The sequence below is a fragment of the Pelodiscus sinensis genome, chromosome 29 (genome assembly GCF_049634645.1).
Source record: "Pelodiscus sinensis isolate JC-2024 chromosome 29, ASM4963464v1, whole genome shotgun sequence".
NCBI lineage: Eukaryota > Metazoa > Chordata > Testudines > Trionychidae > Pelodiscus > Pelodiscus sinensis.
Window position 1 is genome coordinate 8676028 of NC_134739.1, and position 27835 is coordinate 8703862.

General features: G+C 59.8%; 3 protein-coding genes across 6 annotated transcripts; all 3 read right to left on the reverse strand.

Annotated features, from left to right (window-relative positions):
* Window positions 1-1597: 1597 nt before the first annotated feature.
* VPS25 (vacuolar protein sorting 25 homolog) lies at window positions 1598-9168 on the reverse strand. Of its 2 annotated transcripts, none has more exons than XM_075911494.1 (6): window positions 9013-9168; window positions 7991-8136; window positions 4592-4645; window positions 3561-3649; window positions 2907-2982; window positions 1598-2300 (listed from the first exon to the last, which is right to left on the reverse strand). In XM_075911494.1, exons 1-6 carry the CDS (start codon window positions 9057-9059, stop codon window positions 2188-2190), a joined length of 525 nt encoding a protein of 174 aa, XP_075767609.1. In that variant the 5' UTR covers window positions 9060-9168; the 3' UTR covers window positions 1598-2187. The 2 variants fall into 2 exon arrangements, with proteins under 2 accessions (XP_075767609.1, XP_075767608.1); XM_075911493.1 differs by lacking the exon at window positions 1598-2300 and adding an exon at window positions 2307-2758.
* Window positions 9169-13323: 4155 nt separating this feature from the next.
* On the reverse strand, window positions 13324-22309 carry RAMP2 (receptor activity modifying protein 2). Of its 3 annotated transcripts, XM_006125693.4 has the most exons (6): window positions 21527-22309; window positions 19802-19955; window positions 17602-17736; window positions 16607-16729; window positions 15448-15550; window positions 13324-14366 (listed from the first exon to the last, which is right to left on the reverse strand). In XM_006125693.4, the coding sequence occupies exons 2-6, from the start codon at window positions 19863-19865 to the stop codon at window positions 14105-14107; spliced, it is 687 nt and encodes a 228-aa protein (XP_006125755.2). In that variant the 5' UTR covers window positions 19866-19955; window positions 21527-22309; the 3' UTR covers window positions 13324-14104. The 3 variants fall into 3 exon arrangements, with proteins under 3 accessions (XP_006125755.2, XP_075767606.1, XP_075767605.1); XM_075911491.1 differs by lacking the exon at window positions 21527-22309 and having other exon boundaries at window positions 19802-20479; XM_075911490.1 differs by lacking the exons at window positions 19802-19955; window positions 21527-22309 and adding an exon at window positions 18589-19403.
* A 152-nt stretch (window positions 22310-22461) lies between these two features.
* On the reverse strand, window positions 22462-27739 carry LOC142821007 (receptor activity-modifying protein 2-like). Its single transcript, XM_075911492.1, has 5 exons — window positions 27636-27739; window positions 25924-25962; window positions 25474-25500; window positions 24688-24829; window positions 22462-22807 (listed from the first exon to the last, which is right to left on the reverse strand). The coding sequence occupies exons 1-5, from the start codon at window positions 27694-27696 to the stop codon at window positions 22462-22464; spliced, it is 615 nt and encodes a 204-aa protein (XP_075767607.1). The 5' UTR covers window positions 27697-27739.
* Between the last annotated feature and the right edge of the window lie 96 nt (window positions 27740-27835).

The window sequence follows — 27835 nt, forward strand, 5'->3', positions numbered from 1 at the left end:
TGGGCAAACCGCACGACGGCGCTACGCCCACTCCATAGTGCCTTAAATAAGGAGTCACGGCCCAGCCCAGTGCAGGGACAGAGGAACAAGGCCATAGCTACTCCCAGGCCTCCTGCCAGCAAAACAGTACTCAGGGCAGCAGGGAGATACAGGCCCAGAGCTGAGGCATCACACCAAAGCCCCCAAATGCAGGTCTACACGGGCGCACCTGTGAGAAGGGCAGCGTGTGAGCCAAGGGCACATGGATCATAGCTTCCACGTCACATGAGCGCCTGTTACAAGGCAAAAGGGTTTTCTCTCCACCAGCCGCATGAACTCAAGCCCCTTGTCAGCACTGACAATTACCTGCTGCTGACAATGGGTGTTGGCGAGGGCTGCACCTGAACCAGTGCCCAACAGCACGTAGACAAGGGCAGGGAAGGGCAAACTCTCCCTGAGAACGCAGCAAAAGGTGCCCAGCAGAATCGAGCTGAGTTCCTGCTGTTTCACCACGGCAGAGGCCGGAACATCACGCTGGACTCCGTCAGGCTATGACTCCACCACAGCCTTATTTCGGAATAGAGCTGCCAGCCTGTATTTCGACACAACGTCGAGCGGGAGTACTTCTTACTCTGACTCCTGTAACCCTCGTTTCACGAGGAGTAAGGGAAGTCAGAGGAAGAGGGATCTTCCTTCCACTTCCTGCTGTGCAGACAGCGCCGAAAGCCGAATTAAGCTATTTCAACTTCCGCGACGCAGCTGAAGTTGCGTCACTTATTTCGGCTTTAGCTCTGCTGCGTAGACGGGCCCCCACTATGCACCACTGCTGTAAAGCAGCCCTGTCACACCTGCCTGTCCCTCTAGCCACAGGCAGGGCAGCGCAGGTGACACTGAAGCAAATATTTGCCCTGTACACCCTACAGCAGTGGTGGGCAACCTGCAGCCCCAATGCGGCACCATCAGGTTGTGTGTGTGGCCCATGAGACATTTTGTTACCGTTGACCACGCACAGGGTTGCTGGATTGTGCCCGTTTTTAACCACATCGGGTTTTTTCCTACCGGTGTTACTAAAGCCGTGGTGTCCAACATGCTAGCCACATGTGGCTATTTGGCCAGTTGAGTGTGGCTAGTTCACCATGACACTAAAGTGACACGCACTTAAAGCAAGGGCAGGTGTGTGGGCTGATTACACTCAACACTGTGAGAGCCGTGCGTGCCCTCTGCATCCAATCAAAGTGCTGCTACAGTTCAACCAGCACATCCCGCAAATTCTAGGCACCCAAGCACAGTGAGCAAAACTACCTTATCCCAAGAGACCATCTCAGTCATGGTAATCTTGCAGCCCACTGAGATAAAGGAGGCTGCTCACGAGCCCTGGTTGCTCATCGTTGCTCTAGGACATGAGGAGAAAAGGGCCCAGACTGTCTCTGGGGCTGGCACATAGGAAAAACATCTTCTCACTCGCAAAGGCAGACCAGGGGGGTTGGAATCCGGGAGACAGATGGCTGGGAATCCTTGGCCATCTTCACAGCCTTTTCAAGGCAGAGTCGCAGTGTAAGGCTGACAGAAACGCAACCCTCAGTTTCGTTAATGATGAAGCGAAAAAACCACCCGGTGCTGCTCTATAAATACACCTTTGTTTAATTATGCCAAAGGAATCCCCAGGCAACCACCCCCACCACAGTCTGCTTCACAGTGAGCGCCTCTTGTTCTTCTGCGGGAATCAGCCTGAGCCCGCGCTCGTCACGCTCTGCGATGCAGTAGGGGCTGGCAGAGCCTGATGCTGTGACCAGAACAGGGGCCAGAGATCTGCCCTTTGAACACCACACTCAGCTCACCAGCCACCAGCTGGAGAGCCATGTGATTGGCTTGCCAGCGTCTGCTCTTCAGTTACTTTCACGGGAGCCAAGCTCAATAACTGGAGTGGTTCCGCATCATTCCTGGAGCAGCTCCCTTTGAATCTACCTAAAGCCCCCTGAACTCCCCAGACAGACAGAATCAACAGGGAGAAGAGAAAGACAGAAGATCTCTGAAGAGGTCTAAGAAAAAGTCACGTCTCCGGAAGGCTTCGCAGCTTCTCCTTGCCCCAAGAAAGCCAGAATATGCAGCGGCTTCCAGTCACTGCTCAGTGGTAGGCCTGGAGACTGAACCTTTCAAGCTGGAAATGCTTTAGCAGTCAGAGGAGAGGGGGAAAGAAGGGGGTGCCTGTTAAAAGAACTTGACGCCTCGGCCATCGTCGAGTGAGATAATTTCAGCCCGGTGTTCTTGTTGTAAGGCTTGCAGGGCACGAAGCAACATGGACTCCTCCAAGCCATGGAACTCTAGGGAACGGATGAAACACCCTCAGTCAGTAGCAGCCACAAGAATCACACCTCAGCCCCAACGCACGGCAGCCTGCGAGTAATGGAGGCAAACAAGGAGGTGCCCCATGGACCACCTTTCCCGGCCCCCAAGAGTGAAACGAAGAGCAACAAATAATCCAAGCCACTGCCATCGCCCACTACACTGACGCCTCGGAAACAGAGCTGTTAAACAGAGAAGGAGCAGACAACGCAACGCTCAGCACAGACCTGAAAGCGTCAAGCGAGCCAGGCAGATCCCACAAGGAAGAAAACTCAACCCCCCGGGAGCCAGATGAACAAGAGACCAGAGCTTTGGCATGGAGAAGGGAGAGAGGTTTGGAGACAGGCAGGGATCACGCACACTGCAATACAGGAATCGCGGGCAGGCTGTGAATAAGACTTACAGCCCCGCTTCTCGGTGGTGATTGGCGTGAGCCCTAAAACACAGAGATCGCATGCAGCGACTACAGGCCATTGAAAAAGATTTCACCGTTTAAAACAGTCACCTGGCAGCACAAATTATTTATTCTTACAAGGCTGCTTGTGCTTTGGCAAGCAGCCCCAGGACACGAGATGCGCTGTTACCTTCATTCGCCGTGTCATCTCCATTGGACAGCTCATAAAGCGTGAACACGGAGTTGGTCAGGCCATTCTTAGACACCTGGGAAAAGAAGAGCAAGTCGAGAGCTTCGCTTCTGTGTCTTACAGACCATGTTCCCAGCAGGGATCTCCATTTCAATGGAGTAGCACCTACTCAGTATTTAGTGGGCAAACAAGCCAACTCCTCAAACAAGGAGATTTGACTGTGGAGAAAGTAATCCAGTGCCCGTCGCTAACCCCCCTCCTTTATTCCGTCTCTCCATCTCTAATGAGTTTTACGAGAACTCGTGTCACGGAGAGGAATGTCTGAACCACACTCTCTAGGAGATGGGTGTGGACAGTGTATTCGTTGCAGCTCACAGCTTTTCACACAACTGCAAGGGCCCGACACCTCTCTGCAGCAGAGGGAAATGGCACCCACAAAGGTAAAGGGCAGTGTGCAATCAGGACACCAACGTTTAAGGGTTCCGTTTTTCACAAATCCAGGCTCTTTGGTAGTGTCCATCTGCCCATGGGGCTGGCTTTAGAAAGGGCCAGTTGCAGGGGAAAGGTCAGATCAGCAATGCCATTGAGTCTGAAATGACAGCCACCTCCCCACACACAGAAATGGGGCCTTGCGCTGAACAGTAACAACCTCACCCACTGATAGATGAGCTTTCCCCATTCTTCTGGTCTCCGCCACATGATCAGGAAAGTGGATTTGTTCTTGTCTAACCATTCTAGGTTCCCTGAAACACAATGGAAAGGGTGGACTTACCAAAAGGCCCCCAGCTGAGAAGGACACCTCTCATTACAGGTGGATGCTCTGCATGTCCGTAGCTCCAGCGCCACCCCATCCTGTCACTCACGTCAACTTCCTACCCACCCCCACATTCAAATAAAAAATCTCTCCTCCCCCTGGACTGGAATTTTCAGTTTAGAAAAGAGGAGACTGAAGGGGGATATGATAGAGGTCTATAAAATCATGAGTGGTGTGGAGAGGGCAGATAAAGAAAAGTTATTTATTAGTTCCCATAATAGAAAAACTAGAGGACACCAAATGAAATTAATGGGTAGCAGGTTTAAAACTAATAAAAGAAAGTTCTTCTTCACACAGTGTGTAGTCAACCTGTGGAACTCCTTGCCAGAGGAGGCTGTGAAGGCTAGGACTATAATAGAGTTTAAAGAGAAGCTAGATAATTTCATGGAGGCTAGAGCCATAAAAGGCTATTAGCCAGGGGATAAAATGGTGTCCTTGGCCTCTGTTTGTCAAAGGCTGGAGAGGGATGGCAGGAGACAAATCGCTTGATCATTGTCTTTAGTCTACCCTCTCTGGGGCACCTGGTGCTGGCCACTGTCAGCAGACAGGATACTGGGCTAGATGGACCTTTGGTCTGACCCAGTACGGCCGTTCTTATGTTCTTATGACCCTAGCTCTTCCAGAGCTGTGGCTTGCAATTCTCCATAAGGAAAGAAACAAGGAGTTCTGAAAATAAAGACAACACTGAAAAACAACCAGAACACCAGGAGATTCCAAAAGGAGTGACACAGTCCATGCCAGGAGTGTTTTGGGACAGTCGTACAGCCAGATTGTCCACTCTAGGAGGGATTTTGGGCACAGGTTTTATTGACACACCCAGCATAGGCACACACAAACAACCACAGACAATTCAGCAGAGGTTTTCACCCACCTTTTTTCCTGAGTTCTTCCAACACAACTTGTATGGATTCCATGGGGAGTTTCCCTGGTTCTGGGTTAAGGAACCATTCAGTGCAATTTGGCAGCACAGGCAAAGCTCAGAGGACGATGTCAGACAGATGACCATCTCTAATGCGGTTCGCAGCAGGAACCGGTTGGGGGAAGGAACAGAAAGCAACATATACCCTGACATAGTTCTGCATAACTGAAATAAGCAAAGCTTAAAATCACAAGTCCACATAACATTTTCATGGCATCTTTCATCCCAAGGATTCCACTGCGCCTCACAAACCACCGACAAACCAAACACACATTCCCATCAAAATGTAGCACCTCTGGGATCCAGAGCAGCCGGGCTGAAAGTTGAGGAAAAGGGAGGGCCAGACTTAGGGTGGGCAAGGGCGGGGGACACCATGCTCAGATGGGCACATGCACAACACAGAGGTGTACTATGCGGCATCTCTCACCTGACCTGCTGAGAGCCTGCTGGGCAGCCAGGCAGGTGAGTGGCAGCATCTGGAGAGGGGGACCGATGACCTGAGCTATGGGGGGCAGCTGGATCAGCTGGTAATTCTTCAGGATCAGGGGACCTCTGGCCCCCACTGCCCTGTTCCACTGCCATCTGCAGCCTTTGCTGCTCCTGCCCCTCTTCTCACACCATGTAGCCAATCCTGGCCAACCTGCTCAGGACCAAGAGTCTAACTCCTGTCTGCTGCACAGAGCGCTGATGTCACAGTGTGCTGTGTACCCAGTCCCTAATGAGCCAGGGAGGGGAGGGAGAGCCTGTCTTTGTTATGCTTCTGGATTAGGAGTGGCCGCTGCTGTCTAAATAAACATTCAGATTGGTGAGTGCTCTGCTTAAAAAGACAGCACTCTGACACACACACATTCTCACGCAAACATCTATTACTACTGTTATTTCTTGGGACTTCCTGTCAAAAGGCACAAGGCACTTAGATTCTCTGTCACTTTATTCTTTCAAAGTTCAGTTAAGGATTAGCATGCTATGAGGTTAGTTTTTTGAAGGGTCTGTGGCTTTCACAATTTTATGTTTTTAAGCTTAAATGTAATTCTTTGAGTAGTGAATGCTAAGTGTCTAACCTGTCCTGGCTGGAGTAATTATTGTTATTACTTTTATTAGCATATTGTGCTTTGTCATTCATTATTTAAAATGGTATAATCAAATAGTAGTCTGTCTAGATTGTAAATTTAGTTTGTACTCACCTTAACAGTGCCAGTTAAAAAATAAATAACTAAACATGTAACTTCAGACACTGTGCTGATGAAAGTCATTATTTTCAAACTGCGCAATAATTTAAAATTCATACAAAATTAAATGAAATTTTAAGTCTGATAGTAATAGTCATGATGAAGTCAAAGGTGAGTCAGATACATGACTGTGATTGATAAAAATCAATGCCAAATTAATTAGAAAAATAAATTCCTGTTCTTAATAAAATAGAAAAAATGCATGTAAAAATTAAGTAAATATGTTTTTAGTGGAGTGAGAAAAAAATGACTAAAACAGAGTAGATAATGGCAGTAACACAGAGTCTCTGTTAGAGAAAGTAAGCAAATTGCAAGCAGGTTTTATTTTTATTTATCTCTACAAAAGATAGCGAACAAAGTATCAAACTTGTGTTTCTGATATCTGTGTTAAAGCTGCAAAACTGATACGTCTACATTGAGGATTGGGAATATCTTGCTGTTTTATCTCCTGACAAATATGGCTTTTATTGGTGTGTGCATATATTTTTTTCTTTTTTAATATAGGAATTAGATAGAAATTAGCTGGCAGAAGCACTAAGTTATTAGCTGCAAAAAATCCTGCAGCGGGGTTGTCAAACTGCATTGTACTGTGACTCCCTTCTGACAACCAAAAATACGACATGACCCCAGGAGGGGATACAAGCCTGGGCCTGCCTAAGCCCCACTGCCCTGGAATGGGGGGCCAAAACCAACACCCAAACCTCACTACTTCAGGTGGGAGAGCAAAGGTGAAGCCCTCAAGTTTTGGCCTAGACAATGGGGCTTGCTTCAGCCCCAGGCCCCAGCACCTCTAGGCCAGCCTCAGTGACCCTAACAAAATGGAGTCCTGACCCACAGTTTGAGAACCACTGACCTAGAGTTTTCAGGTGCCTAAGTAGTCTTGGAATCATGGCTAACATTGCCGCCCCCCCCCCCCCCCACCCCCCACCAAAATCTGAAATGGCACCACTGGTGAGCCAGGAGCGGCCAGAAAACTGCCAGATGGCCATGGGCTCCGGCAAGATGCAGTCCCTATATGACAGTGTAAGAAAGCCTGCTCTGAGCAGCAGTCTCAGAGTTAGGCACTAGGGATGTAAAACCTGGGACATGGGTGGGGGCACTGCTCCAGCCTGTCCAAGCCTGCCACACCACATCGCCGGCAGAAGGCTGCATCAGCTGGGTCAGGCAGGGCCCGTTGCACCACACCACAGGCAGGGGCTGCTCCATCCAGGCTGGGCTGGAGCGCAGTTGGCCCTGCTGGACTGGAGCAGCACCACAGGCTGGGTGGGAGAAGCCTGCTTTGGCCAGGCCGGTTAACCAGTTACCCTGGCAAGCATGCTGGTAAGGGGCATACTTACTGGGTAACTGGTGAATCCATTACATTCCTACTAGGCACCATGAGGCAGTGCAGAAGCACGATACACCACATCACCCTTACTTCTGCGGTATTGCCTTCATTGCGGGGTATCAAGCCAGCAGCTGCTGCTCTCTGGCCACCCAACCAACACTTACCTCTTTCAAAACAAATTAAGCATGAGGAGAGGCTCATGGAGGTGATGGGAGCCTAGGCATGATGGGGCACCCACAGGCACCAATGGCTACAAAATACAAATTCACCCACGATCCAATTTTCCCTCAGGCCAGGCTTTGAAAGGGGAATTAGAAAAATCCCTTTTTTGACATGGACTCCTTATGAGGTTTACTATCCACGCAGACAGCAGCACAGAGACAACTTCCTCAAAGGGGGATTACAATGCAGAACACCCTACCCTTGCTGATACAATGTTATTTACTGCCTGACGCTGCTGTGCTAACAACAGGAACGAGCATGCTGGTCTGGGACCAAGGGGTAGAGATGTTTACCTAGAAAAAATGTGTATGTTACAAACAGTTCTGCTCTATAACTGTCACTTCTGGCTGTTATAGAGACCCTGTGTTGTATTCATGGAGCCCCAGACACGGCAGCTATCTACTGCTGTAGGGAACTGTGCCACTCAGCATATCCTGATCCCAGCCCCTCCAGTGGTTGCCAATTGCTTTTTAATCTTTTCAGAGCGAGGAAAAGCCACATCAAACTGCTGGTTGAGATTAAAGTCACTACCAGGCACCCCAGGCAAAGAAACAGCGTGAGCGCCAAGGATACGCTGCAGCTTCCTGTTGTTGAAAAGTGGACTCTCCTGAGCTTCCAGGACCGTCATCGTGTACAGCTTGTTGAGGCGACAGTATGACAGCACCAAGGAGCACCAGGCTGTCATCTGCTTCTGACGGGTGTCCACATTGGGCTGCAAGCTAGAAACACACACAGAGGCGCTCCCAGTCAACACCGGGCTCCAGGCACAGCAGGCTCTGGGGTTAAAGAGGCTTAAGGGGATGACAAGGGCAGCCAGATGGGCCGCCCTGCGTGCAAACCTCCCCATGACGTTGTGTGATGTAGTGGGCAGGTGGCTGTGTGTGGGCTGGGGTTGACCCCCTACTGGCTGGTACCTGTAGCACTGCCCAGCAGGACGGTTGCCTTAAGTCATGTAGGCAAAGACCCAACCTGTCTGAAGGTTGACAGGAGGCAGGTTTGTTGTTCCTAACCCACGGGATCTGAGGCATCCTGGCCCAGACTCCTGTAGCAATATCACGTCTGTGCGGTGCTGTATCCCGGAGGAGCAATAAACCCCCTCTGCTCTCTGACTGGCGGAGACTGTTCTTGCTGCGACGGGGCTGCAGGATTTGGGGGGACCCCGACCCGGCATCACAGGTCGGTGGGACCCGCCGCTTCAAACAGCAGCTACAGCATCCGATGAATCCCCGAGAAAGTCTCCTGCAGGCCCCCTCTCCAGAGGCCCCCTGGCCCGCGTGGTGCCGCCCCGCGACAGGCCACGAACCGGCCGGTGGCCAGTGACCCAGCGGTTCCCCCACACGGGCCCATGCAGCAGGCGGGGTGGGGCTGCAGCCCCCCGGGGGCACAAAGCCCCCAGCTGCGGGAAGCGGGAAGCAGGCCCGGGCGTGGGGCGGCCCAGGGCCACGATCCACGGGCCCGATTCTGGCCTGGGGGCTCAAAGGGCGGGAGGGGCTGCCCGGGGGGGGAGGGGAGGGACCTGCCCGGGGGGGGAGGGGCTGGCAGGGAAGATTGGGGGGGGTCCCCGGTGGCAGTTCGGGGGGCTCCGGGGGACTCACGTGAAGAACGGGGGGAAGCGGTACTGCCAGGGCCACTCAAAACTCATCGCCGCCGCCCAGCGAACCCGGAACCGCCGCCTCGCCGACTTCCGGTCCGCGCTCCTTTGCTTCCGGCTCGACCGCTGCCTCGAAGCAAGGTTCCGGGCAGCTTCCGTTCCGGCGCCCCCCCCCCGTTGCCAGGGTGATGGGCTCAAGGCCTCTCCAACCCCGCAGAGCCCAGTTGTGTTCCCTGGAAACTCCCCTCAGCGCAGGGTGGCCCACGGGGTGCTGGGCCTGCCAGGGGGTGCTGGGGGCACATGGCTGGAGGAGGCGGGTGGGGGTACGGTCTATGCAAGGCCAAAGGCGTCCGAGGTCTGCGGCCTGCTCAGTGATCTTGGCTACGTCCCATCCCCTCTCGCTGGCCGCCCTTTCCTCCCTCGCCCAGCACGGGCGGGGCCAACCGCTTGGGAGCGGCGGGAGGGCACACGCATCGTCTCAGACACTTCGCCAAAGGATCAATGCCCACAAAGCAGATATTAGACAGGATCACAAAGAAAAAGCAGTTTCTTGCCATTTCAACCAGAAAGGACATTGTCTCAACGACCTGATTACCTGCATCCTGCTTCAAAGACCTTTTAAGACTGCACTTGAAAGAGAATCCTCTGAACTGTCCTTCATGCTTAAATTCGACACTTTACGCCTGAGTTTGAATAAAGAATTTAATTACCGTACCTATTACAAAGATAGCTCATCACCTAATAAACCATCTTGTTAGTCTTTAAAGTGCTACATAGTCCTGTTTTTTTATTCAGCTACACCAGACTAACACGGCTACATTTCTATCACTATGTTTGAGCAGAGCATTGAGATCTGCACCCAAAGCTGCTCTGGAAGGGTCATCAAGAGGCTCATCCTTGGGGGGTGGGAGTGGCGGGGGAATGTGAGACAGGGTCGTCCAGAGCTGCGGGCGAGGAGAGGGGCCCTAGCTGTGGCCATGTGGGGTGACTGTGCCGAACATCAGTCTCATAACTGGATCCCGGCACGGGGGCCTGGCCTGGCACATTGATGAGCTGATGAGCATCTTGGGATTAGAAATCAGCTTGTGCGTAGCTCGGGAAGAGGATGTCTCCTCAGATTTGAGGTTTTCTCTGGTCCCGACCAATGCAGCTGCAGGAACTTCCAGACCCATCCCAGTGGCTGGCTGCAGGAGCAGGGGTGGGGAGTAGGGGCCCAGCTGCAGAGCCATTCCATTCCTGGGGCACTGGCAGACTGTTCTCTATTTACATTTACTGTCACCCTATGTGGTCTCTCTGTCTAGCAGCCCTATCCCAGTGGCACAAGCATGTGATGGGACAGCTACCATCCCAGGGAGGAGCAATGGCAGGGTTGCAGGTGGGCACTTTTCAAACTGATCTCACCAGCTCTGCCCACAACCATGTAGGTGCCTCTGGGTCCCCCACCCCATTCACCATTCCTTCCCAGCCTTCCCTTCATGAAGTCCCAGCTGCTTCCTTCCCTCTCATAAAGTCCTCTGGTGTCATGCGGGAGGGATACCTGCTTTCAGTGACTGGCATTGGGAGGGATGGCCCCTCCAGGTGCTTGGAATGGAGTGAATACACCCAGCATTTCCATCCCAGCATGGCCTCATCCCAGGTGCCCCAAAGGCTGTTGCACAGACCTAGGATTCCTGTGGCTGGTTCTGGGTTCCCCATGGATTCCTGTGGCTGGTTCCCCATTCACCCTGCTCCTTCCTCAGAGTCTCTCAGTCCAGCCTCTCACTGCCCTGTGCCTCTGGTGCCTTTAGCTGCATCTCTCAGACCTTTCCCTGCCATCTGGCTCCTTTCCTGCCAGCACCAGGCCTCCAGATCTCCTGGGAAGGGGAATACAGCAAGGGTAAGAATTCTGGGAGCTGCTGTCCCCCCTCAGGGCCTGGGGTGTACTGGCCAGTAGGGGGCAGCGTTGTCCTCCCAGCTGGAGCATAGCTCACACATTGGCAGAGGGGGTGGAAAGTGAGGAGACTGGCCAATGCCTGGCACTGTCTGAGGGCCAGGCGTGTGCTGGCGGAGGCGTTATAGGGAAGCTATATGTGACTCTCCTAGGCTGCAAATGCCACCAGCTTCCTGGGAGCAGGAGTCTGTCCCTGTCCTCAGTGCGGTGGCCGTGCGGGCTGCACTCGGGCCCTGGGAAAAAGGAGGAGGGCAGAGCAGTCAGTGCCCCATTCTGCCCCTCTGGACCCTTGCAAGCTGTCATTGCTGCAGGCCTGTGCACCCCAGAGCAAGCGACGTGCCTAGGGGCTGACAGCAGCCACGTGTACTCCCCTCAGCACCTTGACCGGGAACTCTGGGAAGAGCTAGATGCTAGCAGGGAGCCCTGCCCTGAGATCAGAACGGGTTGGAGTGGGACATAGGGTGCCACAGGCTGGGCCCAGCTTGGAGAGACTCCATGCCCTGTGGCAGACCGGGCCCTGACTGCTAGGTGGCAGAACAACTGAGGGCCCTCTGGAGACGCCCGCTGGGAGCTTCCCCCTTCACCTGCCCAAGGGCTCACACCATGGCCACTAAGCAGAGGCTTTCCTGAAGGGGCACAGTTCCTGGGAGCTGTAGAGACCTGGCCAGCCCCTGGTTTCCCATCCCACAGCACTTCTGTTCACGGGCAAGAGGAGGAAGGAAAGCGCCCAGGTAGAGGCCCTGGGGTTTTGTTCCCCGACTGTCCGGGCAGGAAAGGGAACGGCAGAGGCAGCCTCATCTCCCTCCTGTGCACGAGCTGCTGCCTTGCTGGGCAGGAGGCGGCCTGTTGCCCAGTTGGAGGCCTCAGAGAGCGGTTCCTGGTCAGCGGTGGCCTGCGCCCTGGCATTAGGGGCAAATCCTGGAGCCTGGAGAGGCTGGGAGTGGTAGGGAACAAAGCCAGGGAGTCACAGCCCACCCGACACCTGGACCCTAGCAACTGCGCTATTTCCTGGCACCCTAGGAGGGAACTGACTGCAGGAGCAATGGGTGGATGCAGCCAATAAGGGGCCCAGCTGGAACAGGACTTGCCTGGAGCCACACCCCCCATGTTCCAGGGCCTATGGCAAACCGGGGCCAGGCTGCGCCCGGGAATGGGACTGATTCCCGGTCTGGCTCTGCTGCAGGGAGCTCCCTTCCGCTTGGCTCCGGGTGCCCCCAGACTGGCAGCAGCCCAGGCAGACAGGAGAGGCCTGCTGAGCCACACCCCCCGCGCTTGGTGTGGAGGAGGCACTGACATTTACACCGGGAACATTTCCAGGGCGTAGGCTGCCCAGCAGCTCAGCCAGGGAGCGCACCAGGGAGAAGAGGCCCAGTCTGGGCTACTGCGCACGGCTCCTCAGACTGGAGAGCCAGCTCCAGGGCAGCCCCCTCCTCCTCCGACAGGCTGGGGCTCCTGCAGACACAGGCGGGCTAGCAGTTGCCAGGTGGACACACACGTGTGCTCATGCACACACACGCGCTCACACACATGTACATGCGTATTCATGCACGCGCGCGCGCACACACACGTATTCATGCACACACATGCTCACACACACGTGTACTCATGCACACACACACGCTCACACACACACACGTGTACTCATGCACACACGCACGCTCACACACACACACACGTACTCATGCACACACACGTGTACTCATGCGCACACGCACACTCACACGCACGTGTACTCATACACACATGCTCACACACTCGCATGTGGTGATTGCCATAGACTTGTCTGTCTAAGCAAACCAGCTAGTCACAGGCGAGACCAGGTCATCCGCACACACAGACCTGCCCACAAGTAACCTGCGCCGGCCTCAGGTGGCACCGATTCTCTCCGAACCCCAGGGCCCTGCTCCCTGCACTGCTCCAAGGGAACCTGGTCCCAGTCTGACCCCGGAGCCTGGCTTGCTCCAGCCCCGGTGGACCCGGCCCTGCTTTGTGTGAGGGACCCGGGCCAGGCAATCAGGGATCCCCGTTGTACCACGAGGCCATCAGCAGCTCCCCAGGGCCACTCGTCTGGGCTCCGTGTTGTTATCCAGGAGAGGGAATCGTGGGGTCTCAGCAATGTGCCGGGGGCCAAGAGGCCTGTGGCCCACTGACCGGCCCTAAACTAGAGGCTCCTGAAAGCCCCGAGGCCCTACTCAGGGCCACAAATTGCAGGGGACACAGAATCAAGTTGCAGCCAACTCCCAGTAGGACTGTGTCATAGGGCACCAAGGGGGCACTGCCCAGCGGGAGGGCGGGGGTATGTCTCCGACTCTTCCAATTGCCCCATTCCCACCGGCCTGCAGGCGATAAGGCAGGAAACCAAATGGCGAAAGGAAGTGCCAGGGCTCGGGAAGGGCAGGTTTTTAATCTCCAGCTGGTGAACCAAGGAGCGTGTTTGCAAAGGGGGCTGGAAAACATTTGGGGGAAGCCAGTAAAGGAGGCCCCCAGCCTCCAGTGTCACATGGCGGGGGAGCCTGCCCCAGGCGCCACAGCCCCATAAACATGCGGCGCAAGAAACCCGCTGCCCTGGCACGACAGCCCATCTGGAAACACAAGGCAGGGCCTGGCGAGGGGCCCCCTTCCTGCCCCTGTGCCACGAGCCCGGGCCCAGCCACCTTTGCTTGCTGCGGTGCGAGGGGAGGGTGTTTCTCTAGAGCACGTGGGCCTATCCAGCGTGGGCCATGCCCCTGCCCTCTGGAGGGCACTGGAGCTGCTCTGCAAGCTGCCCCCTCCGTGGTGCCGGGGCGGCTGGGACGAGGCAGAGCCTTTCCCTGCAGGGGCTTTGCACTTGTCCAGCTGCAGCGAGCTGCCCTTGAGACCCCAGCGGGGGGTTGTGTGGGCCTGAGACCCAGAGGCCATGGGGCGCTCTCCTCCTGCAGGCCTGGCACGGGCAGCCTAGCGCGGTTGCCTCGTTTGAGCAGGCCCGGTGCAAACCCTGGGCATTCTGCCAGAGAGGCCGGGGCTCAGAGGGAGCCGTTCGGAGCTGGTTCTCCGGAGCGTCTCCAAACCGTTGGGCCGGGCAGTCCAGCAGGCTGGGGGCTGGCTCGCTTGGGGCGAGGTCAGGTGGGCTCAGAGTTTCCAGCCCGGCCTGGTTCATCTCTCGTGCCCCCCAGGAGCCCTGTGGCTCTCAGGCCTGCATCTTGCTGTCCTTGCTCCTCCACACCACCAGAGTGACCAGGAAAGGGATGAGGCAGATGGGAGCAAAGATGAGGGCCAGGAGCAGGTCCTCCGGCGGGTCCAGGAACACGGGGTGCTCCTGGGTGCAGTTCAGGAAGTAGGTGTGGTGGCTCAGCACGATGAACTTGTCGGCGATGCCGTTGGGGTAGCCGTCGCTGTAGTTCAGCTTGTCCGCCAAGGTCTCCAGGCAGTCGCGGAGGTTGCTGTATGGCCTGGGGGGGGACAAGCCGGAGAATGGCTTCAGGACTAAGCCATTATCCGGGGCTGGTGCAGCCAGACCCACCGCTGAGGAGCCGGTCGGCTTGCCGTGCCAGGAGGCTCCCGTTCCGCAGCGCTGGCTGCTTTGCCCTGCCAGAGTGGCAGCAGGCAGCATGGACGGGTGGAAACGGGGAGCCCAGGTGCAGGCACCGGGAAACTGTGTGAGCAGGAGACTCCCTGACTGGCCTGTCAGGTCGTATTACCAGGGCTGCCCGAGCTGGGCAGGTTCATGATCATTCTACTAGAGCCTGGCTCTTCTCACCCCCGAGCTCCAAAACGGGAGCAGCCCCATTAGTGATGGGGAAACTGAGGAACGGGGCAGGACGTGGCTTGCCCAAGGCTGTGTCGCCAAGCCCTGGAACAGCTGGGCTTGAACCCAGGTCCCTGAGACCTCGTGTGGTGTCCTGCCCACTGGGCCCACCCCAGCCCTGCTCGCAAGCCACAGGCCGCAAAGCCAGGCACACACCTTGGCGCTGCAGCGTGGGAGGGTGCCTGGGGCTGGAGAGAGCTGGGGGACAACAGTGGGCAGGGAATATGTGAGTGCCGCACGTTTCAGTCATGCCTGGCTCCCCACCGGCCCTGCTGAAGCCAGGTGTGGGTGGAGCAATGCAGCAGGGCAGGTGGAGGACCCGCAGGTCCCTGGGGGTGCAGGGCAAATATGTCTGTTCTGAGCTCCACTGGGGGCAGCAACACGCAGAATCTCTGCCCACCCGACAAAGTTCTGGAAAGGGCAGCAACCGCGCTTAAGAGTTTGGAACAGCGGCTATAGGAGAGATTTTTTTCTTGTCCTCCCAGCGCCCCGCAGGAAACGATCTCCGTGCTCTGCCCAGCCACAGACCGGCCTCAGGCTCCGCAGGGCCCCGGGGCAGACCCCTGCGCACTTGGCCCCCCGCCCCTCTGCCAGGCTGGCCGTGGCTCTCTGCCGCTCACAGGCTGGCACCCGGCAGAAAGGGCTCTGCCAGGAGGGAGCCAAAGAGCAAACTCCACAGAGGGGCTTCATGCCCCGGGCTGGTTCATCTCCCGTCCCCCTGATACCTGCTGATGACTCTCCATTCACACAGCTGCGCCCCGGGCACGCCCAGCATCCACTCTCTGAACTCCTCCCAACACCAGCTGGTGATGCTTTTGTAAATTTCATCTGGAAAGAAGAAAACCAAAGCTCTGAGCAAGAAGCTGGTGGCAGCAAGCGCAGGCCTGGGAGCCCACCTGAGCACAGGGCCCACCCCTTGGGACCGGCACTGCCAGGGACACAACTGGCAAGGCTGGTCTCTGATTCACATAGGATCCCCTGCCCGGACATCCCGCCCCATTGCTCCCACACCAGCTCCCAACAGGGGTGGCCCTGGGGTGACATTGGCAGGCCAGGTGCCAGCTCTTGCCATGGCTCCACTGACAAATAGGCAGCGGGGCTCAGGCGGGCTGCCCGGGGTGCTCCTGGTATGATAGCAGGTAGCAGAGCTACAAGAAGGAGGTTTGTGTTGGTTGGATGCTTGTGAGCGGCTGCCGGCCCAGAGCACCTGTCCCATGGCTGTCAGGGAATAGCTGAGCGGCTGGGAGGGCAGCCTCTCTGACTGTGTAAACCCCCAGCCAGGAGAGAGCCCTTAGCTAGCATGAAGCACTGACCCGTAGGGTAGCCAGATACTTTCACAAAAAATCCCGAACATGACGGGGGGGGGGGGGGGGGGGGGCGGGGAGAGAAATTGGTTGGAAAAAAATCTGACCAAACTTGTTGAGCAAAAAAAAAAAAAAGTCACTGCGCCTTTAAATTCCCCCATCCATACGGCCAGGGTAGGTGGTGCAGCATGGCCCTTGGCAAAGCCCATGCCCGAGGGACTGGCTGGATGGCCCAGGGAAGGGGGACTGGGAAGGAAGCCTGTAAGAGCGGGAGGGGTGCATCCGGGAACGCTGGCATTCCCAGGGTGTGTGACGTGCCCATCCCTGCCAGGCACAAGGCACCCGTTTCCCCTGGAAGGGTCCCTCCCTGGGGTGCCCAGGGCTGCTGGGTGCAGGTGGGGCAGGACACACAAGCCACAGAAACGACATGGGTCAGACGGTGCAGAGCCCGCCAGCGCTGACGGAGCAGTGAGATGCCCAGGGCTCATTCACTGTCAAAGGGAGCCGGGAGCCGGGCAGAAGCTCCCTGGAGCCCGGCGTGGTCCCAGCACAGTGAGCCTGGCGGGGCCCTGCCACTCACCCCGTGTCATGTTGAAGAACTGGCTCTCGTTGTGCAGCAGCTTCAACTCGGCCACGATCTGCTTCCCCCAGAGCTCAGCCATGGACCTCAGTCCCAGCACGGGAGGGAGGCTCCTGAGAGCCACTGGAGGGGAGAAGCGCCAGTGAGATGTGGCCCACGGGGGTTGCTGCTGCCTGGCCAGGCGCCCTGCCCCGAACTGGGTGGGTGGCAGTGACACCCCTGGGGCCCTTTAACCCGGAATCAGGACGGGGCACAACAGGGGGATTTGCAGACGTGGCCCCTGGTTCTGTTGTCAAGGGCCTGGTTGCCGGACAGAGCTGAGCTGTGGGCACTGCTTGTCACCCCTCGGGGCTTGCGCCCTGCCCTGCTCCCTGGCTATTTGGGGTGGGCAGCAGAGACAACCGGCTTCTAGAGGAGAGGCCAGGGGAGGGGAGCGCCGCCACGGGTGAATTCTGGAGGCTAGAGGCGGATCTGAGCCCAACCCCCCCAGCTCCAATCCCTCCCAACCACGGCAGCTCCATCGCTCAGCCCAGCGGGCCCCGGAGCCTGCCAGAGGCCTCCTGGCTCTGGGCCTCCCTCGGAGCCAGCCAGGGCAGCCAGGCCAGAGAGCAGGAAGGAACAACTTGAGCTCTCCCCTGAGCACCCGCCACGTGCCCGCAGCCCACGGGGTGGCTGCAGCAGGATGGGAGTGGGAGCCGAAAGGGGAAATGAAGAGGGTGTGGGCTGAAGCCAGAGGCACTCCAGCCACCCATGGCGCCTCCCACCAGCACGTCCCCTCTTTGCACGTGGATTCGCCCAGCTCCCCAGGTGGGGTCCCCCCACCTCCCTGCAGGGGGCTCAGCGGCCCTGCTGTGAGATGCCCGGGGCTCGTTCACTGACAAAGGGAGACGGGTACCGGGTAGACTTGCTAGCCCGTGGCAGGGGAGGGCTCCCTGGAGCCCGGCCCGGCGAGCTCAGCTCTCGCTGCCCCGCCCATGGCAGGTCCCACCACTCACTCCTAGTCATGTTCAAGGCCAGACTCCAGTTGTGCAGCAGCTCAGACCCATTCTCTGGGCTTTTCCACATCTCGGCCATAGACTCCAATTCAGGCACAGAAGTGCCGGCGGGAGGGAGGGAGCGCCCGAGAGTCGCTGGAGGGGAGAAACGCCAGTGAGATGCGCCCCACAGGGGATGCTGCTACCCAGCCAGGCACCCTGCCCCGAACTGGGGTCTCGTGGGTGGCAGTGACACCCCTGGGGCCCTTTAACCCGGAATCAGGATGGGGCACCAGGGGGGGGATTTAGACTGAGATTCGCAGACGTGGCCAGGGGTCCCTGTAAGCTGAGTGCTTGGGCGGCCACCCAGGAGAGATTTAAATGCCACCCAGCTGATTAGCACAGTGTGCACAGCCCGTAGCATGTACTTCTATGGGAGGTGCACACCCACACATGCGCCAGTGCACACCACAAAATTTATTCCACACACGAAAATGAGAGGGAACATTGGACTCCAGGTGGTCAGACAGCGCTGGATCCCTGGCAGAATGTGGGCACCGCCGGTGCAGTGTGTGCCCAGCACCTCTGCGAGCTGCCCACGGGGGCACATGTCCTGCTCAGCTCCCCCAGCTGTTTGGGGCGGGCAGCAGAGTCAGCTGGTCGGGGCAACTTCTAGAGGAGAGACCAGAGGAGGGGAGTGCCGCCACAGGGGTGAATTCTGGGGGCTAGAGGTAGGTCTGAGGCCAGCACCCCCACCAGCTCCAACCCCTCCCAGCCACGGCGGCTCCATCGCTCAGCCCAGCGGGCCCCGGAGCCTGCCAGGGGCCTCCTGGCTCAGGGCCTCACCCGTGAGCAGCCAGGCCCTGACCCCTCCATTTCCCCGATGGCTCCCCCACTGGAGCAGGGACAAGGAGCTGAGTTTGTGTGTGTTTGTGTCCTGACTCAGAGGCACCCAGACCTCCTGGGGCCAGGCTGGGTGTGGTGACCCCAGAGAGAACCTGGACTTACCCCAGTTTTTCCCCACAGCGAGATCAGAGTCTGGCCCATCACGGACAGCTGTGGGGGCTCTGACCCATGGCAAGGCCAGGCTAGGGAATGGGGGCTTGGCAGGGCTGGGAGCCAGTCCAGGCTCAGAGAGACTGAGAGCTGGGACTTGATGGGGCTGGTGCATGGCACAGTGGGACCAGTCCTTTGCTGACTCTCCGTCTGCTCCTGCCCTTTCAGGATCTCAGCAGTCAGCAATTTTTGTTCCCATCCGCCTGTCTGCGCACCCTTGGCTAGACGCGGTTCCAACAGCTACAGGCTTCAGTCTGGTTCAGTGACTCTCAGCACGCCCCCTGCAGATCCTGTCCCAGCCCCCCCACCATGAGCAAATCTGACCCCAGCAACGGCCCTGGGCTCCCAGGGGAGGCAGCTGGCTTGCAAGGGCCACCCCAACGGCCGATTCGTCCCCAGCGCCTCTCGGGCCAGGCCAGCCATTTCCCGCAGCCCGTTTGGCTCATCCGTCCTGGCTCCTGGGGCTTTTCCAGCCGGACGGGGAATTCTCAGCCGCTCGGCGCGTCGTTGAGGTCCGTTTATGTCTGGGAAGAGCCAAAGGCCCTGAGCCAAGCGAACCCGCCCATGGTGCTGCGACAGGCGGAAGAGCCGGGACTGTCCTGGCAGGGTCCCTCCAGACACACGCCTGCCCCTCCAGGCATGAGCGGGGTCCCCAGCACAGCCCTGCATTCTAACCGTGCTGCACAGAGCCCAGCTCCCTCTCCCCCGACCCCTCCTCCATCCCACGCATGGGGACACTGAGGCACAGAGAGGGCAGGGAGCTGCCCAAGGGTGCAGAAGCAGAGCTGGAGTCTGAGCTCCCCACAGGGAATGGGGTGGGGGGGGGGCATCCTTAAGGCCTTTTCCTCCACATGGGTATTTCTCTGCCACTCAGGTCCTTGCGTGGGGGGGGGGCTGTAGACCCCCCCCTCCGGTCCCCCCTTTCACAGTCTGGTGTGGAGGGCTCACTCTAAGCCCAGGACCTCTCATGCAGTAGGGAGCTGGACTTCGGGGGCTGGGTTAGAGTTGCCGTAGGATCCCCCCGCCCCACAGGCACACAGAGCACCGCGGGGCTCCGAAGGGGTCTGGCTCAGGGAAGCCGGAGCCAAGCTGAAAACTCCCCCCCCCCCCAACTCCCGGGGCTGGTGGCAGTGCCCCCAGCCGGCCTGCTGCCCAGAGCACTTACCGCAGAGCAGCAGCAGGAGCCATGGGCCGAGCCCGCCGGAGCCGGTCTCTCTGCATCGTGCCATCCTGCAAAGCCGGCCTGCGACGGGCCAGGCCAGCTATTTCAATGGCAACAACAGGAAGCAACTCCTTTCCTCTGACCGGGCTGGTGGGGACTACAGGAGACGTGTGAAAAATGAGATTACTCAGTGCTGCCTTAAACCAGACCTCCCTGCGGGACGCCTGTCAGAGCAGCCGCCCCCTGGCCCGGCGCGGCTAGGTGTGTGCTCCGCCAGCCGGGCATGGCTCCTCAGGGCACGGCCTTCGCCGCCCCGGCCAGCTCCCCGCACCACCGGGGCAGCAGGAGAGCTCCGCTCGTCCGGCCACCAGCAGCTTTCGGGAGGGCCACTGTTTGTTTACTGGGGTATTTCCCTTTAATCCCGGCTGGGCTGGGTTGTGAAATCCACTGGCTCCGGGCAGCAGGCACAGCATGTGGACTAGCCTGGGGTGGGCACGGCCAGGAGCGAGCGGTGGGGCTGGGGTCCTGACCCCCGCCTGCCCACTCCCCGCAGCCTGGGGAAGAGCCAGGCCCGGCCCCGGGGAAGGGACTGAGACCTGGCAGCATCGGGGCAGTGCCTGGAGGCCACGGGGACCCCCAAGGGACGTTACTCAAGTGGGAGTTGGGTGCTAGCAGCTTAATTAAGACAAATCTGCTTTGCCGCTGACCCAGCCCCACCCGCCTCCCCCTCAGCTCTGCCAGGGCCCCCCACTCTGAGCTGCACCCCCCCCCTCTGTCCCAGCCCCACCCGCCTCCCCCGCAGCTCTGCCAGGACCCCTCATTGTGAGCTGCACCCCCCCCCCCCTGTCCCAGCCCCACCTGCCTCCCCCGCAGCTCTGCCAGGACCCCTCATTCTGAGCTGCACCCCTTCCCCTCTGTCCCAGCCCTACCCACCTCCCCCTCAGCTCTGCCAGGGCCCCCACTCTGAACTGCACCCCCTCCCCTCTGTCCCAGCCCCGCCCGCCTCCCCCTCAGCTCTGCCAGGGCCCCCACTCTGAGCTGCACCCCCTCCCCGCTGTCCCAGCCCCACCCGCCTCCCCCTCAGCTCTGCCAGGGCCCCCACTCTGAGCTGCACCCCCTCCCCGCTGTCCCAGCCCCACCCACCTCCCCCTCAGCTCTGCCAGGGCCCCCACTCTGAACTGCACCCCCTCCCCTCTGGCCCAGCCCCACCCGCCTCCCCCTCAGCTCTGCCAGGGCCCCCACTCTGAGCTGCACCCCCTCCCCGCTGTCCCAACCCCACCCACCTCCCCCTCAGCTCTGCCAGGGCCCCCACTCTGAGCTGCAGCCCCTCCCCGCTGTCCCAGCCCCACCCGCCTCCCCCTCAGCTATGCCAGGGCCTCTCATTCTGAGCTGCACCCCCTCCCCTCTGTCCCAGCCCCACCCACCTCCCCCTCAGCTCTGCCAGGGCCCCCCCCCCCACTCTGAGCTGCACCCCCCCCCTCTGTCCCAAACCCACCCGCCTCTCCCTCAGCTCTGCCAGGGTCCCTCCAGCCTGAGTCGCAACCCCCTGTGGTATCCCAATCCTGGGTGCCCCCATGCAGAAGTGAACACTTCCGAATGGCACCGCCCTGCGCAGTAGCTCTGAGACATGCTCCTGCTCCTATGGGGATCCCGCTGAGCCCAAACAAACTCGGTTCCCTTGTGGTCTGAGACAGCCTCAACGGTCCCCCCTAAAGTCAGTCTTTGGACCTTCCAGGCAGTGTGTCAATGACAGGGCCAAAGGCTCCTGCTCCGGGGAGATCCTATCGCTCCGCGTCCTGGGCTTTCGCTGGCAGAGTCCTGGAGCCACCGGCCAATTAGCGCTGGCCTGCGTCCGGGGCGCTCCTGCCAGGACGCTCCCAGCTGCTCCCTGGAAATCAGCCGCCTCTGGAACGGAGAACGCCCAGCCCACGGAGCTGCCCAGGGCGGATTCAGGGTTACAGCCCCTGGATCTCGTCCTTCGTTGTCAGGAGCCAAGACTGGAGCTCGGCAGAGAGCTTCTCCCTGCCAGGGAAACACCCACTGATGTCAGCCCCCCGGCTGGAGTTTAGAGGGGGCCAAGCAGTCGCTTGCTCATGTGATTCTCCTCTACCTGGCCCAGCAAGGGCCCCCAGCTCCCCGTTCTCCTGCCCCAGGGGGTGCGAGTCGGGGCAGGGCAGGCAGGGCCTGGAGGCTATGGGGAAGCCCACTTCTGGCAGTGGGACAGGACCTGCGATTGCTGCCCACTGAACCTGGGAACTGCTCCAGGCGTGTCCGCTCCGGCTGAGCGCTCTGGACAGGCCGAGGCTGCGGGGGGTCTGGGTTCATCACGCCTGGGCCTGGAGAGCAACCAGCACCCCCCTGGCTGGGCCCTGAATGTTCCCCCTCCCCAGACCAGCCGCCCCCCAGGGCGAGGCAGCATTGCTACCCCCCATTACAAGCAGGGGAGGACTCCGGGGAATCCACCACAGAGCTGGGAAGAGAATTCCCAGCAGCCCCCCCCCCTCTAACCACTAGTCCTCACTTCCCTCCCACAGCTGGGATGGATCCCAGGAGTCCTGGCTCCCAGCCCTCCCTGCTCTAACCCCCCCAGATCCCATCCCCCTCCCCAAGCCAGGAGGAGATCCCGTCCCTGGCTCCCCTCCTCTACCCCCCCCCCCCAACCACTAGACACTTTCTCTCCCTGTCCAGCTGGTGCCCAGGCCTGCATAAGAAGCAGCCCTTTGTCTCCTGAGCCCAGATGGTGCTGCAGGGAGCGGCCGGTCTGGCTCTGGCGCAGCCTTGCAGAAGGTGAGAGCAGCCGCCAAAGGGGTCAGGCAGGCGAGCACCGCGGCCATGGCTAGGACGGGCCCCCGGGGCGGCTGGCTGGGTGGGGAGCTAGCAGGCCTGGTGCAGTTGGCGAAATATTCCATGTGGATTTGCAGGAAGAAGGAGTCGAGAGCGGGGCCAGGCCAGGGGCAGGACAGCGCCTCGGCCATGAGTGCCGTGCAGTTGGAGAGGTCGCTGTAGATCCTGCAGAGGGAAAGGAGGAGATGTGAGACTGAGTCTGGCCAGGTCTGCGGGGTTTGGGGCTTCAGGGCGCAGCAGCCGCCAGCGAGGTCCCCCAGATGAGCCCTGAGCTGGGCACTGGCTGGAGGTCCCCACGCACCACAGACCGCGTGCACTCAGCACCCTGCTACCCAGCCACTGCTGGGAGCTGTGCAGCCACATATGGGAAGCCACACGCAGCTGACGGTGAGCTGCACACCAGCCCGCACTCTGCACGCAGCCAATAGTGCGCTGCACACCACCCTGCACACCGCACGCAGCCAATAGTGCGCTGCACACCACCCCGCATGCCACACGCAGCCAATAGTGCGCTGCACACCACCCCGCACGCCACACGCAGCCAATGGTGCACTGCACACCAGCCCGCACTCCGCATGCAGCCAATGGTGCGCTGCACACCACCCTGCACACCGCACGCAGCCAATAGTGCACTGCACACCACCCTGCACACCGCACGCAGCCAATGGTGCACTGCACACCAACCCGCACTCCGCATGCAGCCAATAGTGCGCTGCACACCACCCTGCACACAGCACGCAGCCAATAGTGCGCTGCACATCACCCTGCACACCGCACGCAGCCAATGGTGCACTGCACACCAACCCGCACTCCGCATGCAGCCAATAGTGCGCTGCACACCACCCCGCACACCGCACGCAGCCAATGGTGCACTGCACACCACCCCGCACGCCACACGCAGCCAATAGTGCGCTGCACACCACCCTGCACACCGCACGCAGCTAATAGTGCGCTGCACACCACCCCGCACACCGCACGCAGCCAATGGTGCACTGCACACCACCCTGCACACCGCACGCAGCCAATGGTGCACTGCACACCAGCCCGCACTCCGCATGCAGCCAATAGTGCGCTGCATACCACCCTGCACACAGCACGCAGCCAATGGTGCGCTGCACACCACCCCGCACGCCACACGCAGCCAATAGTGCGCTGCACACCACCCCGCACGCCACACGCAGCCAATGATGCGCTGCACACCACCCCGCACGCCACACGCAGCCAATGGTGCGCTGCACACCACCCCGCATGGCACACGCAGCCAATAGTGCGCTGCACACCACCCCGCACACCGCACGCAGCCAATGGTGCCCTGCACACCAGCCCTCACTCTGCACGCAGCCAATGGTGCCCTGCACACCAGCCCGCACTCTGCACACAGCCAATGGTGCCCTGCACACCAGCCCGCACTCTGCACACAGCCAATGGTGTGCTGCACACCAGCCCGCACTCCACACGCAGCCAATGGTGCCCTGCACACCACCCCGCACACCGCACGCAGCCAATGGTGCCCTGCACACCAGCCCTCACTCTGCACGCAGCCAATGGTGCCCTGCACACCAGCCCGCACTCTGCACACAGCCAATGGTGTGCTGCACACCAGCCCGCACTCCACACGCAGCCAATGGTGCCCTGCACACCAGCCCGCACTCTGCACGCAGCCGATGGTGTGCTGCAAACCACCCCGCACGCTGGATATTGAATGCAGCCGACAGTGTGCTGCATACCGCCTCGCACACCAGACGCTGCACGCAGCCAATGGTGCACTGCACACCACCCCACATGCTGGATGCTGCATGCACCAGTGGCACTCCGCACAACGCGCCCTGCTCTCAGCAGGCTGACAGCTGTGCACAGGGAGACAGGCCATGGCAGGCTAACTCATTCGAAAATCCCCTTCCCCCTCGGGATCATTCCAGAGCCGGAGGGCTCGGGACCCCGGGACCTGTCTAGAGCGGGACACCGCACTCTACCCCCGAGCCTGCCCGCCCCGGCGCTCTGCCCACACTCAGCTCCCAGCCCCAGAAGCAAGGATCTGTCCAGACCTGCCGATCTGGTCCCACTGACACCGGCTCCGCTCCGGTGTGGCCATGACCGCGGCGTGGAAGGTGGTCCAGCAGTACAGGGAGATCCACTCCAGGTAGGTGTCCCTGCAGTGGGCCAACCCCCCGTCCTCGGCGAAGGGGCCTAGGAGAAGAGACCTGCCCGTTAGTCACCCCAGGGGAGCCTTGGCGGAGCTCCAGGCTGGGCGCAGGCCCTGGCACCGCCATGCCAGCCTAACCTGCTCGGCCCTCAGCTCCTAACAAAGCACATGGGCTGGGGGCAGATGAGGACCCCAACCCGCAGCTCGGCCCTGTGTCCCTCCGCTCCTTCCACTAACTCTACCCCCACAGTCCAGCTCCTGCCCCCTCCCAAAGCCCAGAGAGCGTCCCTCGCACTGGGCTGTTGTCTGGGGCACGGCAGTGTTAGAACCAGCCCCAGGCTCTCCGGAGAGGCTGTTTTGAGAGCTCCAGCTAAGGCAGGGGATCCCAGGGGCCTGGCCAGACACTCCAGGCCACCCAGCGGGGGCCGTGGTTCGGAACGAGCCTCAGTGCGGCACAGAGCTGGGACGGCAGCTTGCGAGCTGGCTGAGCTGGTGCAGTTGGGTGTTCCTAGGAATGGGAGCCCGGCAGGGCAAGCGCCGCGTCCCTCTCTCTGCCCAGCCCTGGGGCACCCCTCCACCCTGCTCCGAGTGGGTCTGCGATGTGTGATGCCCGGTGCCCCCAGGCACGGTCCTGAGGGGGGTGGGGGAGAGGACCCTGGGAAAGGTGGGCACAAGGGGCGTCACTCACCATCCTCCTCGAGATACAGGTAATGACCTGCAAGAACAAAGGGGCAAGATCAGCACAGGCCGGGGAGGGCGGACGTGAGCCAACAGGGCCTGGCCAGGGGGAATCGGTCCAGCTGTGTCGGGGGCCCCATGAGCAGCGGGGGCACCGTCTCTCTCACCCTAGTCCAGGCTGCTCTAGCTGCTGGCTGGGACCTTGGGGAATCCTCCAGGAAGGGACCCCAGGAGCAAGGGGTCCCCATAATGCTGGGTGGGGGCCACGGGGGAGCTGAGGATGGCTCCGAAGGGAAACCCCCATGTGCCGGCAGCTCAGCGTCCCTACAGCAGCCACCTCAGGAGCAGGGGCAGCTAGAGGGTGGGGGGGTGGCGCAGGGTGAATGTGGGTGTTCAGGATCGGGCCCCCAGGATTGAGCCCAGGATCCCGCCTTGGAAAGCGAATGCAGGGCTCTCTTACTTTCATCTTCAAGGTCTCCGTAGGTCAGCTCCCCGTGGCCTGCAGCAGGAGAACAGAAGCACATCAGAACGGCCAGGCTGGGTCAGCCCAAAGGTCCATCTAGCCCAGTGTCCTGTCTGCTGAGAGCGGCCAACGCCAGGTGCCCCCGAGGGAATGGACACAGCAGGGAGCCCTCCCCTGTCGCCCATTCCCAGCTTCTGACAAACACAGGCTAGGGACGCCTTTCCTGCCCACCTATTAGCCATTGCTGAACCTGTCCTCCATAATTTTATCTAGCTCTTTTTTGAACCCTGTTAAAGTCCTGGCCTTCACAATGTCCTGTGGCGAGGAGTTCCACAGGTTGACTGTGTGTTGTGTGAAGAAATGCTTCCTTTTGTTTCTTTTAAACTTTCAGCCTACTAAGGAGGAAAGGAGAGCGATTGTGGGAGAGGTGGGGGCTTGGGCCTTTGGTGCTTTGCCTCCCCCCCCCCAGGCCACTCTACACCCAGGCGTGTCACCTGCTCAAGCTGAGATGAGCGCTGCAGTCCCTCCCTAGCACAGGTCCAATCATACCTCCGGGGAAGGATTCCCATCCACCCCTGAAAGCTGTGAATATGGGCCCCATAGCCCAACCACTCACCCGGGGCCCTGCACCAGCTCACCTGGACCTCCTCCCACCCCACCCAGCACAGCCCCACTGGCTCTTGGTGCCTTGGCCCGGAACAGCTGCCTCAGCACCACCGGCCGGGCCCTGGCTGGGAGCACGACACGCTGATCAGCCCCTGGGCTTCTAACCAGCCCAATAAGTCACCCAGAGCCACGTGGCACCTGCTCTCCCCAGGGCTCCTGAAAAGGGGTCCCCCGTGGGACAGCCCAGCAGAAAGGAACCCAAACCCCTGCAGGGGGGCAGGGGTGGGGAGTCAGAGCAGGCTATCTCCCTCCCCCCCCATATGCCAACTAGCCACCAGGGCAGGAGCCAGCCCACATAGGTGCCCCCTCCCCCTGGCCTTTCATGGCCCTACAGGCTTGTGCAAGGAGAGCAGCCCATGGCTCCCGCCCCCTCCTCTCTCCCTGCTGGGACCTCACAGCCGGGCAGGGGCTGTGCGGGTGGGAGACAGCGAAGGGCTGAAACGCGTCCGGCTCCAGAGTCAATACCAAGGGCCCGGCTAGGGGAGCCGCTGCGCCCGGCCAGGTGATGCACAGAACCCTGGGGCCTGCACTGGGGTCCCCCCGGGGTCCCTCCAGCACAGCAGGGAGGGCTGGGAAGCCCACGGGGTGCTGGGCGTGTGGAAGGGGCTGTCCTGGGGGTAGCAGCCTAGGGGAGGCAGCTCCCTTCCCATCAGTCCATTCCCGCGGGCAGAGCCGGGGCCGTGGACAAGGGTTGGTCCCTCAACAGGGCTATTGCTGGGGGTCCCTGGGCAGCCTATCAGGGCTGGAGCTGGGCTCAGCCCCCCAGCAGGGTAACTAGGTATTTTTGCACCCAGGGCAAAATCTTAACGATGCCCCCCCCACGGTCAGTCTGCGCCATGCGCTTTACTGGGGCAGCTTATTGGTTTTACTTCTTGCATCTCTGCGCCCCTGATTTGGATGCACCCGGGGCCAGTGCCCTGCCTACCCTGCCCTTCTTACGGCCCCGCAGCATCCAACCCGCTGGGAATCGAACCACGCGGGGCTGCCAGGCTCTGGCACTCCCGCCCCCCTAACCGGACAAGGGGAGGGGGCAGCTGCCTTACCCCACTGCAGAAGAGGGATCAGCAGCCAGCAGCAGAGGTGTCGCTGGAGCTGGGAGGCCATTCTCCCCTGCCAGGCCCACGGGTGCAGAGGGTTCCACACTAGCAGGGCCCTCAGTCCCAGATATCGCCCCCGCCCTTTATCACCCCTTCGAGTGCCCCTACTGGTCGCAGCCCGGCCAATGGGAGGGAAGAGGCAGGGA